The sequence below is a fragment of the Lissotriton helveticus genome, chromosome 3_1 (assembly GCF_964261635.1).
Source record: "Lissotriton helveticus chromosome 3_1, aLisHel1.1, whole genome shotgun sequence".
Classification (NCBI taxonomy): domain Eukaryota; kingdom Metazoa; phylum Chordata; class Amphibia; order Caudata; family Salamandridae; genus Lissotriton; species Lissotriton helveticus.
The window spans coordinates 326001984-326019231 of NC_136061.1; the positions used below are offsets into that span (position 1 = coordinate 326001984).

The 17248-nt window shown below is 43.4% G+C and overlaps 1 protein-coding gene across 3 annotated transcripts in view; it reads right to left on the reverse strand.

Moving 5' to 3' along the window:
- The window catches only part of AKAP10 (A-kinase anchoring protein 10), a 522318-nt gene that overhangs the window by 104567 nt on the left and 400503 nt on the right, over positions 1-17248 (reverse strand). For all 3 annotated transcript variants that reach the window (XM_078679922.1, XM_078679919.1, XM_078679921.1), the window contains 2 exons: positions 17162-17244; positions 10462-10514 (listed from right to left, as the gene is read on the reverse strand). In XM_078679922.1, the coding sequence (XP_078536048.1) occupies positions 10462-10514; positions 17162-17244 (136 nt within the window). The remainder of the gene's footprint in view (positions 1-10461; positions 10515-17161; positions 17245-17248) is intronic.

A 17248-nucleotide genomic window follows, 5' to 3' on the forward strand; every position in this document is an offset into this window, starting at 1 on the left:
CATTTAGGCACCGCCCTGTCAAGATGACAGGCTCCAAAATACCAAAATGCTGGTAGGGCGGCAGGGCCAGTTGTGGAGCCAAGAGGTCTACGGTCTCAATGTTTTTCTCTTTTGCTTGCTCTACCTCCACAGCTCTTTAGCACCTAGTCTTGTGGAATCCAGAGTGCTTTTAGACGGTGGGGAACCTCGATCTCCTGTATGAGTATGACTGATGAATGTCACCACCACCTTTCTAGCACCCGCTGTCGACCTCCGTGCTGACTTGGGCCGGTTCGGCAGCACAGGATCAATCTAGTACTGTTCAGGTCTCTGCGCTCACCTGTGTATCTGTCTTCTTCCGTAGTCCAATTTTACAGGTAGCCAACTAGTGAGGAGGGAGGGGGCCTCCTCCTTCGCCCTTCATTCTCTTAACCAGGAATAGCCTCTGCACTGTCGGCCCACAGCTTTTTTAATAATTTTGTTTTGCAGATTTCGAGCCGAAGGCACTGGAATATTTTACAGGACCACCAGTTACGTTACACATGAACACGTTAATGTTTTGGTAGGCAGAGAGAGATTAAGTGATTTGCCCAGAATCACAGGATGCTGAGCTGACACCGAAACTCGAACCTGGTTCTCCTGCTCCAAAGTCGGCAACTCTGGCCCTCTTGAAAAATACTCCGCCTATTTACTGAGCTCGCTCAGCCACAATCTCCTGGTAAGGATGTCTTTCAGGATTCAGGATGGGGCTCTCATGCATGCAGGGCGGATGATGGATCTGATATTTGGGGGATTAACACTGGCTCGGTTAGGAGCTTCGCTGGCTGCGTTTGATTTATTAACCAGAAATGGCTCGTTGGTACGTCTGTAGGCTTCTAGGAAAATCATACTGAGACCCCTCATCCAAGAAATCTTCCTGATTTTGTACTCCAGAAGGACTATAGGATTCCATGGCAACATCAATGTCCTCATACCCGGCAAACTATTTCACCTAAACCTTTCGACGCCATAGCAACAAATTAAGAACAAATACAATGACGTCAAGTATGGTTAGTCTGTTTAGCCTTGAAATGCTGATCCGCCGAACAGCTTTTTATTTGTCTCGATCGAGAGGCAAATATAAAAACGATGCTGATCGGATTTCGCCAACTTTGTTTGGCACTTAAGACAGACTCAAATCAAAATGGTGTATTTCACTTCTCTTACACCCCCATGACTTAATTTTGTAAATCCAGGAAGGTGAGCATGAGGGATCTGAGGATCAACGACGAGTGGAGCCAGTGTCCTATCATGGCGAATGTGCAGAAGATGATGAAGTTGTTCAACACAGCCTATTTATGTTTGCAGTGCAAAATGTGTTGATTTTCTGATTGCGATACCATTTTGGAGATGGGGCACAAAACGTCAGGCCTAACCCCAGGCCAGCAGACCATTGGCTAATTCAGCTACCAGGCAAGTCTGAGCCCTCCTCTCACACCTGCCCAGGCCCCTTAAGGCCTTGCTGGGTGCTCCCCAAAACATTCTCCTTCATCTTGTGAGTTCCAGCCTACATGTGCCCCAGATTGCAGTGAGCAGAGTCCAGGAAGTGATAAGGAGACAGACTAGTGCTGTCTCTTCTCAAGACAAAAAGTTGTTTAAAAAACGATTTTCACTTTCTGTGTTTACTGTATATGCCTGTGGTTGTTACAGTTAAAAATTGTAGTTTTATCCTGCTTGTAATTGCATATTTTATCACCTGTGTTGTGTTTTAAATTTGTGGTTTTCCCTGCCCATGATTGCCTCCATTTAGTGTGTTGAATTGTGGGATTTGCAGTACAACCTCTGTAGTTTGTCCCTCTCATTCCTTGGTGACAAATCTGTTTTACCTCCAAATGTCTCCTTTGCTCTGTGCTTAGACCTGTGTGCTAAAACAGTGCACCCCCAGCCACCATTGTGTGTTCACAAGCCAGTGAGGCCAGACCCCCTGCCACCCCCCCCCCCCACCCCAGCAACAGAGATGTTCTACATCAGAGGGTGCTTCTGTGAGCTGTTTGAACTGTCTTTACTGGGGCCTGTACACTTCGTTTTTTGGCCAGCAGGGTGAGTAAAGCTTTATTCAAACAGTATTGTTAGATTTCTAGTTAGTGAAGCCTTTACCTGCAGAAGTCCAAAGTTGTGTATTGAGCTTGTCTGTCTCCTATGAGATTCTGAACTGGAGAAGCAGCTGCCCAGACCCCACCCCCAGGCCAGCAGACCATTGGCTATTCAGCTACCAGGCACGTCTGAGCCCTCCTCTCACACCTGCCTAGGCCCCTTAAGGCCTTGCTGGGTGCACCCCAAATCATTCTCCTCCATCTTGTGAGTTGCAGCCTAAATGTGCCCCAGATTGCAGTGAGCAGAGTCCAGGAAGTGGTAAGGAGACAGGCTAGTGCTGTCTCTTCCCAAGACAAAAAGTTGTTTAAAAAACGATTTTCACTTTCTGTGTTTACTGTCTATGCCTGTGAATGAATGAACGAATGAATGGCATCTTGTAACGCGCGACTTAGGCCAAGGGCATTAAGGCGCCTAAATGATGGTAATTTTGGTAGTATGAACCGAAAGACATGATTACAGATAGGCCTCAGTGAAAAATAATGTTTTTAATGCTTTACGAAAAAGCAGAATGGAGGATTGTCCTTTTAATTCGAAAGGAAGAGCGTTCCACAGCCTTGGAGCAAGGGAGGAAAAAGCCCTCCAACCCCACCTGGCTTTATTATTATTATTATTATTATGCGTTCTTATATAGCGCTCGATTACCCGGAGGCATCTCGGCGCTTGCCTTGGGAACCCGTCCTGGCTTTCTTCCCTGTGAGATACCCGTACTGGGCATCCCCAAGGTGAAAGCCAGGCATCCCGCCGCGGGGGGGCCGTAGTGGAGATTAAGCAAGCTAATGCCCAGAGCTGCAGAGTGTGAACCCGTGATTCGAGAAGGCACCGAAACGAGAATTATCGAGTCCGTGGATATTTGGGCTCAAGACCCTGCCGCGTCGGGAATTGAACCCTGGTCCCGGGTCTGACCTCTGCTTCAGGGTCTGCCTCCTCTAACCAGTGAGCCACACTTCTCCACTCGGGGAACAGACAAAAGTTTTTTATTAGAGGAGCGGAGAGCTCTGATAGGGGAATATGAGAAAAACAGGGACCTTATACCTTCTAGGCTTGTGCCATACAAGGCCCCATGAGTAAAGCATAGGGTCTTAAAAAAGATCGTAGCTTGGATAGGTAGCCAGTGTAAGTTCTTCCTGGCTAAAGAGGCTGAGGAGAATCTAGGGGCGTCAAGGACAAACCTAGCGGCCGCGTTCTGCACTATTTGAAGGCGCTGAATAAGCTTTTTATTGATGCCTGAGTAAAGCGCGTTACAATATTCTAGTCTCGAGGAGACAAGAGCCGTAGTAACCTGCTTTCGAACTTCTGGGGAGAGGTAGTGTGCGATCTTTCTCAGAATCCTAATGACACCACAGCAGGTGGAAACCGTCCTACTGACCAGAAGGTCAAAGGAAAGCGTGGAGTCTATCAGCACACCTAGATTACGGGCGGATTGCGAAGGCTGAGGACAAGCACCAAGGGACGCAGGCCACCAGTCACCTGACCAAATGTCCTGATTGCCCCCAAATATCAGAACTTCGGTTTTCTCACCGTTTAACTTCAGGAAATTGAGGACCATCCACTGAGAGACTGCCTCCATGCAATTCCTGAAGTTAAGAGCGGAGATACTCACCGACTGGGAGAGGCAGACCATAATCTGGGTGTCATCAGCGTATGACAGCACTTCCAGCCCAAATGATCTAACCAACCTGGCAAGTGGGGACACATAGATGTTAAAAAGAGTGGGGCTCAACGAGGAGCCCTGAGGGACCCTACACTGCACAGGTTTCGCGGCAGAGAAAAACTCTCCCACCTTGACCTTCTGTTCTCTTTGATTAAGAAAAGAGGACAGGAGGCTCAGAGCTGGGCCCTCAACTCCCATCTCCCTAAGGCTTGTTATCAGGACAGAGGGAGACAGGGTATCGAAGGCAGCTGTCAAGTCGAGCAGGACCAGAAGGGTAGTCTGGCCCCTATTGACTTTCAGACGAATGTTATTGACGACCACCGTGAGGGCGGACTCAGTGCTGTGAGCCCTTCGGAAGCCATGCTGGGAAGAATCCAGCAGGCTAGTGGCGTCCAGGAAAGCTCTCAGATGTTGATTGAGATATGCCTCAAGCATCTTCGCTGGAGCGGGCAGCAGTGATATAGGACGGAGATTCTTCAAGACTCCAGGGTCCAATGAGGGCTTCTTCAAAAGCGGGTTAACAACCGCCATTTTCCAGGAAGCTGGGAAAATGCCTTCAGTGATTGCTGAATTCATCACCTCTAACAAAGAAGGCAATAATACCGCCCTGCAATCCTTGAGGATCTTAAGAGGACAGGGATCCAAAGGGGATCCAGATTTTATTTTGTCAGAGGTGAGAAGAGAGAAATTAGTCAGGCTCTTGCTGGAATCATTCACCTGGTATTCGGCGGTGGAAGGAGCAGGGGATGGAGGAGGTCCCATCTCGTGGTTAAGAGATTCAAGAGCGGTGTAAATATCAACAATTTTCATATGGAAAAAGGTAGAGATCTTGTCACACAGCTCTTGAGAACCTATTATAGGATCCGGCGATTGGAGATTAGAAAGGGAATCAACGATCTTAAACAATTCCCTAGGGGAATTGAGAGAGACCGTCAGATTGGAAAAATGGGCCTTTTTTTCCTCAATTACCGCCGATTTATATTCTTACAAAAGGTGTTTATGTTTTTACTTCTCATTAGGTTCACAACGAGATCGCCAGAGCCTCTCCTGTTTCCTTAAGCCCTGCCTTAGCAACCTGAGTGAGTCGGAAAACCAGGGAGCAGAGGGTCTCTTTCTGGCGGAATAATGATGTTTCATAGGGGCCAGGGAGTCCACTGTTCTCGCAATGGTTTTAGAGAATTCAAGGGCGACAACATTGGTGTCCCTCCAGGTAGATGGTCTAAAATTAGTCAAAAATGGAGCAAGTGTCTCATTGTTGATTGTCCTATAGTTCCTTCTAAATTCCCATTTCCTAAAATCAGAGGAGGCCTGTGGTTGTTACAGTTAAAAATGGTAGTTTTAGCCTGCCTGTAATTGCGTATTCTATTACTTGTGTTGTGTTTTAAATTTGTGGTTTTCCCTGCCCATGATTGCCTCCATTTAGTGTGTTGAATTGTTGGATTTGCAGTCCAACCTCTGTAGTTTGTCCCTCTCATTCCTTGGTGACAAATCTATTGGGTTAGGGTTAATGTCCTCATTGGTTGGGTATTTGAGGGTTCTGATTGGTTTCTCGGTCTGTGATTCAATCATTGTAGGGTTGGGACTAGGGCTAGGGTTAGGATTTCTATTGGAAGTAGGGACTAGGGCTTCCTATGTTAGTGGTTGTTGGGAGTAGGGTGGGACTAGGGCTAGGGTTAGACCTTTAATTGGAAGTAGTGATTTAGGGCTTCTGGTGTGATTGGTTGTTGGACCAGTTGTGGGACAAAGAGTAGGGTTAGGCTTTCTATTGGAAGTAAGGACTAGGGCTACCTGTACCATTGGCGACTTGGGTTGGGACTAGTGGTAGGGCTAAGGCCTTTATTGGAAGTAGAGATCAGGGATTTTGAACTGATTGAGTGCTTGGACTAGGGCTAAGATTCGCTGCAAGGTCCTGGTCTCCTATTGGTTCTAGATGTTAGGGCTAGTATTGTGATTGGATAGTGTTAGGGCCAGGGTTCCCATTGGCTGAAGGGTTCACGTGATTACTAGGGCTAGAAAAAAGGCCAGGTTTAGGGCGTCGAGGATATGGGCAGAGAGGACAAGGGCAGTTACCTGTTTGAGCCTGGTCGGGACTAGGGCCAGAAATGCTGCCCTTTTTCTCATTTAACAATACCCAGCCCACACCATCCACAACCACAAACAGAGCAACACACACACCAAATATACACCCCTAAAACAAACCTTTCTAAACTATCCCCTCTGACTCCTTCCCTCCAAAACTCCTTTTTACTCATCCAAAAGCCTCTTCCTACTGCTAAGACCTAAAAAAAAATAATCCTTCACTCTTTTATCCCTCCACTATCCTTTTAAATCAAAATTAACAGACTAACATGTTCACTTCTCAAATTCCATATTCCATATTCAACTTTACTAATATACTGCCCAAATAACTGAATAACATATCTACTACTCAAATTACTTCATATTTATACTATACTAATTTCCAACACTAATCCTTTATGGGTTCCGGAGTGGTGTGCTACTCGCCAGAAAAGCGCTTCAACACCCATCAGGGGTAACAAGTGCTATATGAATGCAAATCTTTCTTCCCCTTTTATCCATCCGCTATCCTTCTCACTCCAAGTAACAGACTAATATCCACCACTGAAATTACCTCATATTTCACCATAATAATTTACCACTAATCCTTTATAGGCTTCCTGAATAGCATGCGTCAACAAGCGAGCGATAAATACATACAAACCTTTGTCCTCCTCTATCCTTCTGCTATCATTCCAAATTCAAATAACTGACTAACCTATCCACCACTTAAAATGTACTTGCATGTTTCACTATACTAATTCAACACTAATCCTCTATGGGTCACAGAGTAGCGTGCTACCTGCCGAAGAAAGCGCTTTGACGCCTCGTCAGGGGTAGTAAGCGCTATATAAATGCAATTACAATACAATACAAGTTGTTCTTGAAACTGAAACTCTATCTTGTAAGTAAACAAACTGTACTATTCCGAAAACAACACTAGATGGCAGGTTAATGCAAAGCATGTAATCTACAACACATTCTGCCAACATACTTTACCTGGCTAAAGTACTAAAATAGACAGCTTGGACAAACTATCAGAGCACTTAGAGATCCTAAGTAACCAATACACTTCCTCCCCGGCATTATCAGGGTTTTACTAAAAGTACTTTATTTAAGGCAACGAGTAGTCTAGAACAGAAACCCTTCATGACTGCAATAGCACATTCTATAAAGCGAAAAAATTGTTCTTCATTAAGTTAGATGAGCATTGCATCCGCCACTTCTTGATCACCTGGGCCCCTGAGAATTTGTGGTACTTTGCACGGTCACTTGGTTTCCTGGATTCTGAAGGCGCCTTATGAAGCCCACAGCTGCGGACTTGAAGAGTCTCTCACCTAAGTGTGTTTCCACTCATTCTCCTGGGCTCCTGCTCCTTCTCTCTTCAATTACAAAATGGCAATGATTTGCCTAAGGGTTGGCAGCCGGCTTTTAAAGCGACTCCGCAGCAAGTTCACTCCAGGTTTTCCTTCTCTTTTCTATTCCCTTTCTATCACTGTTGGTTCTCCCTTGATTTCTTGCCTACTTTCCCAATCTATTATGTATTCGGTCATGTGATGTTTGATGTCCTTTCCTTTTCTTTAACTATTTAAAGGCCTCAGTCTTGTTGGAGGGTATGTCGCAACAAAGCTGTGTTCCTTTACTTGTTTCTTCCCTCCCTCCAGTCGCGGATCGGAATCCTCGCTCCTGGGACTTCTTCGCCTGGTATCCTGACTCCTTGTTTTCTCCAAACCTCTGAAGTCTTCAGTAAGTAGTTTTTTTTATGACCGTGGCTTTTCCCCCGGAGAGGTGGCAACTTCTTGAGGGCACTTGCCTGCCATATATTCCAGTGTGTTGTGACATTGTGGCTTCCAGAAACAGCCATACATCGAACACTGGAATACCCGGATCTGAATCACAGGGACGCGTTCAGCCATGAACACCCCATGCCTTTACCCTTTTCTTCAAAGAGGCACAGCTGTGAAGAAAACAATGAACTTTCATGGTGCTAAAATGCTGACCCCCTTACATCAAGAGCTGAAAACTTTCACTTAATGCACCACCTTGAAGTAAAGATAGAATACAGCATTATTTCAGAACACGTATGTTCTTCAATGCCTATCCTACATGTCTCTCTAGTCTTCCTACTCTCCTATCTCTTTCTCATAGAACTCGTCACACTTTAAAAAACAAGCATTGGCATAGGCAATAGGTCTCGCATTTGGGACCTTATAAGTGTTTAGCCATGCAACAGTTGGTGTTATTGCACCAAGGATATTCTGCTGCATAACTAAATGCTTATGGGGTCCAAAAAGCGAGACCTATTGGCTATGCCAATGCTGGTTTGTTTTTTGTTGCTGTTTTGTTTAAGTTGCCAGATCTACAATAGCTGGATATGGTTTTTGTTAATAGTTCTTTGCATCAAATGAACTTGTTTTCATTGCTCTGAATGTTGTTTCCATTCTGGTTGTAGGAAGCAGTCATTCCCGGGGGTATGGGGGCTGCCTAGCTGTGCGTATGCGCCAAACTTTGCAAATGAGAAAAATCCTTGGTGCAGGAGCAATTTACAAGTGTGGAGTGAGTGAGCCCCAGGAAGCCTGACTCACTTACACATGAGTTCATGCACTGCACCTGCATACTCAGCATAGTTTAAGGAAACTCAACCCACTCCTTCCCAGGCATCAAACACATATTTACCAAGAAACTCTGAGAAGAGCCTGCCTGCTGCACTGACTGCTGGTGGTGTGTGTGCCTGGTGAAAGCGTGCACTGACGGCTGGTGGTGTGTGTCTGGTGAAAGCGCGCACTGAGAGCTGGTAGTGTGTGTGCCTGGTGAAAGCGTGCACTGACGGCTGGTGGTGTGTGTGCCCGGTGAAAGCGTGCACTGAGAGCTGGTGGTGTGTGTGCCTGGTGGAAGCGTGCACTGACGGCTGGTGGTGTGTGTGCCTGGTGAAAGCGTGCACTGATGGCTGGTAGTGTTTGCGCCCGGTGAAAGCGGGCACCGACGACTGGTGATGGGTGTGTGCCTGGTGAAAGCGTGCACTGACGGCTGGTGGTGTGTGCCTGGTGGAAGCATGCACCGACGGCTGGTAGTGTGTGACGGCTGGTAGTGTGTGTGTCTGGTGAAAGTGTGCCCTGATGGCTGGTGGTGTGTGTGACTGGTGAAAGCATGCACTGACGGCTAGTGGTGTGTGTGCCTGGTAAAAGCGTGCACTGAGAGCTGGTGGTGTGTGTGCCTGGTGAAAGCGTGCACTGACGGCTGGTGGTGTGTGTGCCCGGTGAAAGCGTGCACTGATAGCTAGTGGTGTGTGTGCCTGGTGGAAGTGTGCACTGAGGGCTGGTGGTGTGTGCCTGGTGGAAGCATGCACCGACGGCTGGTAGTGTATGTGTCTGGTGAAAGTGTGCCCTGATGGCTGGTGGTGTGTGTGACTGGTGAAAGCATGCACTGACGGCTAGTGGTGTGTGTGCCTGGTAAAAGCGTGCACTGAGAGCTGGTGGTGTGTGTGCCTGGTGAAAGCGTGCACTGACGGCTGGTGGTGTGTGTGCCCGGTGAAAGCGTGCACTGATAGCTAGTGGTGTGTGTGCCTGGTGGAAGTGTGCACTGAGGGCTGGTGGTGTGTGTGCCTGGTAAAAGCGTGCACTGATGGCTGGTAGTGTTTGTGCCCGGTGAAAGCGTGCACGGACGGCTGGTGATGTGTGTGTGGCTGGTGAAGGCGTGCACGGACAGCTGGTGGTGTGTGCCTGGTGGAAGCATGCACTGATGGCTGGTAGTGTGTGACGGCTGGTAGTGTGTGTGCCTGGTGAAAGTATGCACTGACGGCTGGTGGTGTGTGTGCCTGGTGGAAGCGTGCACTGACGGCTGGTGGTGTGTGTGCCTGGTGGAAGCGTGCACTGAGGGCTGGTGGTGTGTGTGCCTGGTGGAAGCGTGCACTGACGGCTGGTGGTGTGTGTGCCTGGTGGAAGCGTGCACGGACGGCTGGTGATGTGTGTGTGCCTGGTGAAAGAGTGCACTGTCGGCTGGTGGTGTGTGCCTGGTGGAAGCATGCACCGACGGCTGGTAGTGTGTGACGGCTGGTGGTGTGTGCGCCTGGTAAAAGCGTGCACTGACGGCTGGTGGTGTTGGTGCCGCGTGGAAGCGTACACTGACGGCTGGTGGTGTGTGTGCCTGGTGGAAGCGTGCGCTGATGATGATGATGATGGTGTGTGTGCCTGGTGGAAGCAGGAGCATTAACAGTGATAGAAGACACAAATGAAACTGACGAAGAGGGAGTGCGAACAGAGGAGCATGATTCACAGCTAGAAGACACAAATTAAGCTGATCAGGAGGGAGGGGGAAAAGGGAGGGGGGTAGTGCAAGCAGAGGAGCCTGATTACAGCAATAAAAACACAGATGGCAGCTGTGCACGTGCACAAGCTCTTGAAAGCAAGCTGTAGGCCAGCAATAGCCTCTGGTGGCACTTTTAAAAGCCACTTACTAAATGTCTCAAAGATGCAGCGCATGCGCTGTCTCAGGCGAGACCTAAAAAATCTGGGCAAATGCTCCAAAGCTCCTGCTACGCATCATTTTATGTAAATAAGAAAAAGACAACACTAAATGGTTACATATATTCATCTCACAAACTTATTTGGTGTCAAATTAGAGCACACATTTATCAAGCATACCTCATCTGTGTCTCCTTGGACCCATTTCTTCATAGCCTGTGAGAACATTGAACCTATGAGAAAGATAAAAAAGGAGGCGTTCTCAAATAAAGGAAAACTGCTTAGCAAAAACAGTACAGGATGGTGTAAATCGGATGACTTGTAGAACAACCTCAGCAAACAAATCATTTTACATTTGGGGAGTCCTAGAACATTAGTCCAGAGTCTGTAATTAGAAAATGAACTCGAAGTTGGTAGGTGAACATGATAGTCTTTTATACATCAACTGATACATATATTTGTTCGACGTGTCCAACAAAATCTCTGAAATTGAGAAATCTTTCAAATCATGATGCTGAAGTCTCTATTTAATATTTTTGATACGTTTTCCAGACAATTGACTAGTAAGAGAGCATCTGTGGGACAGTAATAAAAATATCAATGTACCAATTCAAGAGACATTAATGGAAGAAGATAACTTAGATGACTTTGCTTTAATATTGAACTAAAGGCTCTCTGCAGACTAGTATCCAGCTCTTAGTGATTTTTATGCAAAAGTATTGTGGATAGCTAATTTTTCCTCTAATTATGTTCTGGTTAAGTGGTCGTAAAGATGGCTAAGGGGGTCTAAAAGATGGGATCGCTTAGTTAGATCAAAGTTAGAAATGATCAATAATAGGAAGATTTTCCTTTCTATTTAAAACCGGTTATTGGTGTTCTAGTGTTATAACTTTTATATTTATTTACATATTTATTTCGCTCTGTGCTCTTCCATGTCTAGTTTAGTAGAGCTCTACGGCGACATGTATATGCTAAAATACTCAACCGGAAATATTAGCATTGCAGTACACATTTAAATCTGTAGCTATTTTAGCTTGGTTGGGAATTCTCATCTTTTTGTCTCCCTTTGCTGCCGAGCTGCACAGTTGCTGGCCTGTCAGCCACTACAGACACCATTGACTCAAGCAAAAGAAAAACAACCTTCCATTTTATCCTTTTTTTTTTATAAACGCAGATAAGGAAAGATATTGTTTTCTATCTGTATTTTTGTGTAAAAATCACTAAGAACTGAATACTTAAGAGCTGATTCCGAATTTGGTGGTCCATCGATCAACCAAACTCATGGTGGCGAGGCAGGAACCACCGCACTGGCAGTCCCCACTGTCGCATTAAGAGTGCGGTGGTCCCACCACCACAGGCCCACTGCAACCGGCGGGGATCATATATCCCGCAGCAGTGGTACAGCGGTGTGAGAACGTAATATGCTAGTGGTGCCGTAGCAGCACTGCTAAGCATATTAGGAGTTTCCTCTAGACTCATAATCAGGTGCTTAGTCTGCAGAGAGTCTGTTTATGCGCATGATCCTGCGTAATTTTTTAATTAAGACAACTCTATTTCTAAACATTTGTTAAATTTTTGAGCTTCTCAAATTATTATTTCATAGTTATTTTTTCTACTTTTGAATTTAGAAGAGAATAAAAGCTGAAAGAAAATAAAAACTGCCAAGGACAGGTTTGCCAGACACAGCCTTCTTTACCTTTCCCTTTAAAAAAAGATAAAAGTGTGACTTTCTAGACATAGCCTTCACTGAAAAGGAATTTGCAGTTAAGTTAAGGCAACAAGGGTGCCAAACCGCTTCTTAACGCATGAAACAGACAATTAAACTTGCTTCCTTGGACAGCTAGGTCAACAAAAGTGTGTTAATCATAATTCTGATGATTATTGGCCTGGCTTTAGAAGGAAGGTAGGCAGACTGTTTATGAGCTGGAATTACAAACAATTAACAATTTTTACTTCACCAGGAGATATTCGTTAATCAAATTGAAACGCTTTAAAGAGATATTCTAGTGGATCCCATTTGCATCAAGAGAAGACTAAGCCAAATAAAATGGAAAATATAATGGTGTGGAAAAAAACAGAAGAGCAGAATTTGCAGAGAGGGTTCCAACACTGGTGTATATCCTCTGGAGACAGACAGTCATATTTGGTAAAAGTACTGATTCATCTCCATGTGGCCGCACTAGTTTAAACAGAGAAAATCTGCATTTGCTGCTTTCTCTTTAGATAACTATGGTACACATCTCACCAGATGGTTTGGTGAAATTCTTGTGTGCAACAATTCATCTGTAAAAAGCTGCTTAGAAAATGCCCTGCCAATGCAGCAGCACTGTTGCTAAAATGAAAAAAACTCCTATGCTTTTTCTTTGGTTAAGAAAGCTTGTTACAAAATGTGAAGAGAGTTGCCCCTTCTTCAGAGGAAAGTTTGGGGAAGAACGAGGGAAGGAAAAACATGCTGTAAAAATTTTTAATATCAATCTTGCAAACAGAGGACTAGTTTTAGTAATTAATCAGGTCAACCCTATACTCATTTAGAATGATACTTTAATTAGAGACAATTCTGATAAAAATGGTCTATCAGCTCAAAAAGAGAAAAACATGATTTTAGAAAGGAGCACCTTTCAAACTTGAAAAGGGAAACCCCGCTAAAATCGACACCGAACAGTACATTATTTTTTATTATAAATAGTTTTCTATTAACAACCAAAACCTCTACTAAATTACTTAAAATATATTTTTTTAGCAATTTAAAGAATGTAAATTATTTTCAAATTAAAAATATTAAACATTTTTACAATAAAACACTTCCCATCGTACTCCCCTACAATCTCAATACTCTATAAAAATGTGAAATACTTACAAAAAGTAAATACATTACAAAACATTAAGCAGGTAAATATTTTGTCAGTATAACACAAATACATAGAATTTAATGAATTAACATAATTATACAATTAAAATGAAAAAATATCAATTGAAAAACATTAAATAATGAATCAAAAAAAATAACTAATATAATTAACGATTACAAAATTATTTCCTATTTATTTAAATTAAAGTTGCAATTAAATAATTTACATAGTGGCAGCATTGGCTCTGGTGGAATGGGCTTGCAGTCTTTCTGGAAGGTTTCTTTGCCAGTGCATAGCAGATCTTGATGGAAAGGACTATCCACCTGGACAAAGTCTTTTTTGCACTGTATTGACTTTCTTCACCCCATAAAAAACCCCACAAAGTGCAGATTGTCTGCGGATCGTCTCTAAAGCAATTGATGTAAACGCTCAGTGCTCTTTTGGGATCAAAACAATGGAATTTCTCCTCCTCCTTGAGGAGTGAGGCGGAGCAAAGAACGTCGTAAATGTGATGGACTGTCCGACATGAAAGTCACAGCCTTTTGAAGAGAGACTACTCTGGTCCTCAACACCAGTTTGTATAGGGAAAAGGTGGTATATAAACGTTAAACATACAGAGCCTGTAGTTCACTCTTGCAACACTTTGAAGTTACCGCAATGAGAAAGATTGTGATAAAAGTCAGATGAGACAGAGGTCAGCTTTGCAACTGATCAATTAGGATACACATCAGGAACATGAGTACCAATTGAAGGTGCCACTGTAGCATCACAAAAAGTTTGGTTGGTAACATACAAGTTAAACCTTTAAGAAAAGGCATCACAACAGGTGATTTAAAGAAGGACGGTTGGTGTAGCAAAGTAGTTAGAAAAATCATCGGAATGAGACAGACTCTCACCACTTCTCTGCAAGAGGAAGGTTGTCATCTTCATTCCTCAGGCAGGAGTAAAAAAGAGAAAAGTCAGTCAGAGACTTGCACCTTGCTACTATTTGCTTGATGCACGTTACTACTTCAACCAATACCGCCCCAAAGACAGTGAAGGAAGGCCCAGCATGGAGGATAAAAAGCAGTGCATTTATTGTGATTTATATATCAAAACCTGCTGCGTATTATTTATAGAACCACAGAGGATTGAAAAGATGAGCACATAAGTAGGACTACATGCCTCAAGCTAGGCTGCTTCCTCTCTTAAGAGGTATATCAAGAAGGTATACACTGTGTCCCTCAACTGTAAATTATTCAACAGAAACTATAATAATAAAAGGTCTGTAAAGGAAAATACAGTTTCAAGAGATGGTGGAACTTTCTTTAAGATTACTTTGTTGGTCTATAAGCCAGTCTCCATTCCGGCTATTTCATAAAGGGTTCAATGCGAATATTTAGCCAAAAAATTATGACTGAGAAAAAAAAAAGAAATTGCCATTGTAAAAAGGGGGATGAGAGGAGACGGAAAACAACTGTACTCTGATAAAAACACCTTTTGAGTTCTAAAGCACCACATATTCTCAAGTATCAGTAGAGTCTAGAAAGTCTGATATTATAGGGTATGAAAATGAATCTGAGACAGGCTACATTGGTGTTGCATTCATCACCCAAAAATGGTCACAAGGAGCCACTTGCTAGTGTCAAGGAAGAGGGTCCTTGATCAGAAATATGATGCCTCCATAGCAGTGCTTGTGGACATCAAAAAAGATATCCGAATATAAAACAGTAATTGGAATATCAAACAGTATACCGTTGTCTAAATCCTACATTTTTTACACTTCACTCTTCCAAGCAAACAATTATGCTACTACATTGTATAGAAATGCATTAACTTTTAATCAAACATGACTGGAATCAGTTGATTTCAAAGCAAGATCATAAAAAGCTTTGTAAACAGAAGTACAGTCTACTTATCCAACATTCTTGGAATACAGGAGGGGAGAAAGCAAAAACACAATTATGAACGTAGAAACTTTTTTTAGTACCTTACCGTGTACTATTCAGTGAGTACGTGCAAGTAACATTAGAAAGGAAAAATAACTAAGGTGATTCTGTAGACGTTCAAAGTCTAAAGGTCACACTAAGATGTGCGCAAGCAAGGGACACATCTGCTTTTGAATATCAAATTGGACATTAGCCTCTCCCAGAACAATGTGGAGAAGGTCAAATACTTGACCAACTCTGATGCCAGAGGACTGTTCAAATGATCATGTAATAATCTTCTCCCTTATGGACAAACTATAGACTTATTCATTGCAAAATACTGGGGTAACCCATAAAAAATCTGTAGGACCTGGGTACCATGCAATACAGAAAACAATGGTCCTAATGGACAGTAAGGATAGAACAATTCAAATAAACTATTCTGGTTCTTGGAGCGACCAATGTATGAAAATAGTGATGTACAGCATCAATATAGATTGAAATTTATGCTTTGGACTAATATTGCGTTTTGTCTTATAATTTGTTTATTCATATGCTCTCTGCCTGTTATTCTATATCTAAGTTTGACTCAGGATAGTTGAATGGCTTTGATGGAAATTGTGCCTGGTTTTAAATAGATTTTTCTTTTCAGCAAATAATAGTCTGTTGGTCATAGGGACCTATGTTCCTTTAAAACAGGACCCAATGATGGCACTCTTTCATGTACTTTTGAGAAAATTATAGCCTGATTTAGATATCGGCGGACGGGTTACTCCCGTACAACGGTGATGGATATCCCGTCTGCCGAAATTTAAATCCCATAGGATAGTATGGGATTTATATTTCAGTGGACGAGATATCTGTCATCGTTGTGATGAAGTAACCCGTCCGCCGATATCTAAATCAGGCCCTAAGTGTACCTTTTTCTTCACTCCTAGAAGATATTGTGAGAGTGTTTTTTTTCTCTTTCTCTCTCACTCCCTCTCTCTCTCTCTCTGTCTCTCTCTCTCTCTCTCTCTCTTGGTAACTTACGTTTATCTTGGACCAACATCGTTAGAGATTTAAAGCATGCTCGTCAGACAGGAATAGACAAGACCCGTCTTCCTTAACTTTAAAGGCCTGACCAACTTTGGTTCCGTAAAGTATGCTATTTACCAACCCTAACAGATTTATGTCACCTGCAGTTTCCAGAACAGAGTGCAAAGATGTTTCTGTTAGAATTTCTAAATACGTGCCCATTCTGCCATCTATGCATCTGTAACAACTGCCACATCTGGATCCAACTGCCCGATTGTTATGCTCTTTTTGTTCACACCTACCATTCAAGAGATTCTTACCTGTGACATGACACAAATGAAACTATCTTGTTCTCCTGAAGGTTGTCACCACTGGTTCTCTATTTTTTGCTATAGAACTATGGTTACAAGATAAGACTCAGTATAATGGAAGATATCAATCAAAGCAATTCCCTGTGCACTGATCCACCGGCACACGTTCTTGGTTTTCACTTTAGGAGGTTGTGTAGAACATCAGACAACTAAGATGAAGTGGAAATACCATTTTCACTGGGTGCACTGCAAGATATGAATGCATTGCTAAACAATCACCACCCCAAGAAATCCTCAACTCGAGTGCTGATGTTTGGTAAAAAATGTCAACTTGCATAGTCCATACCTACTTTCTCCAAGTAAAAACAAATTAATCTTCAGGTATTCTATTGTGGCACGTAAACTCGTCAAGGTAGAATGAGGGTGTACAAGAGCAGCTTGAAGAGAACTAGAAAAGGCATGTGGCAAATATTAAAATCTATCTACCAATCAGAAAATAAGAACCCGCAATATTAGAGGATAATCTCTATCAAGATATATTAATGACAACTTGCTTATTCTAACTACGTCAAGCTAAGCATGTGACCTGTTAATTGGGGACTCTAATATTACAAGCCTCAAATATCGAAGGGGTGATAGTTAGCTTTTCAATTACGTAACATTAAGATACAAACCTCTGCATGGATGCAAAATAGCTTTTCCGAAAACATAAGCAGCCTTCACACTTACTTACAGATTCTCTGATGGAATCAGTTTAATAGAAGTCAGATGTTGGTGCAAAGGAAAATAGACACACCTTTGGATTTTTTTATGTCGGGCTCTGGTTCGGACTCTCTGATGAACTGCCCCAGGTCACTCACTTTTCCAAAACTCATTTTCCTGC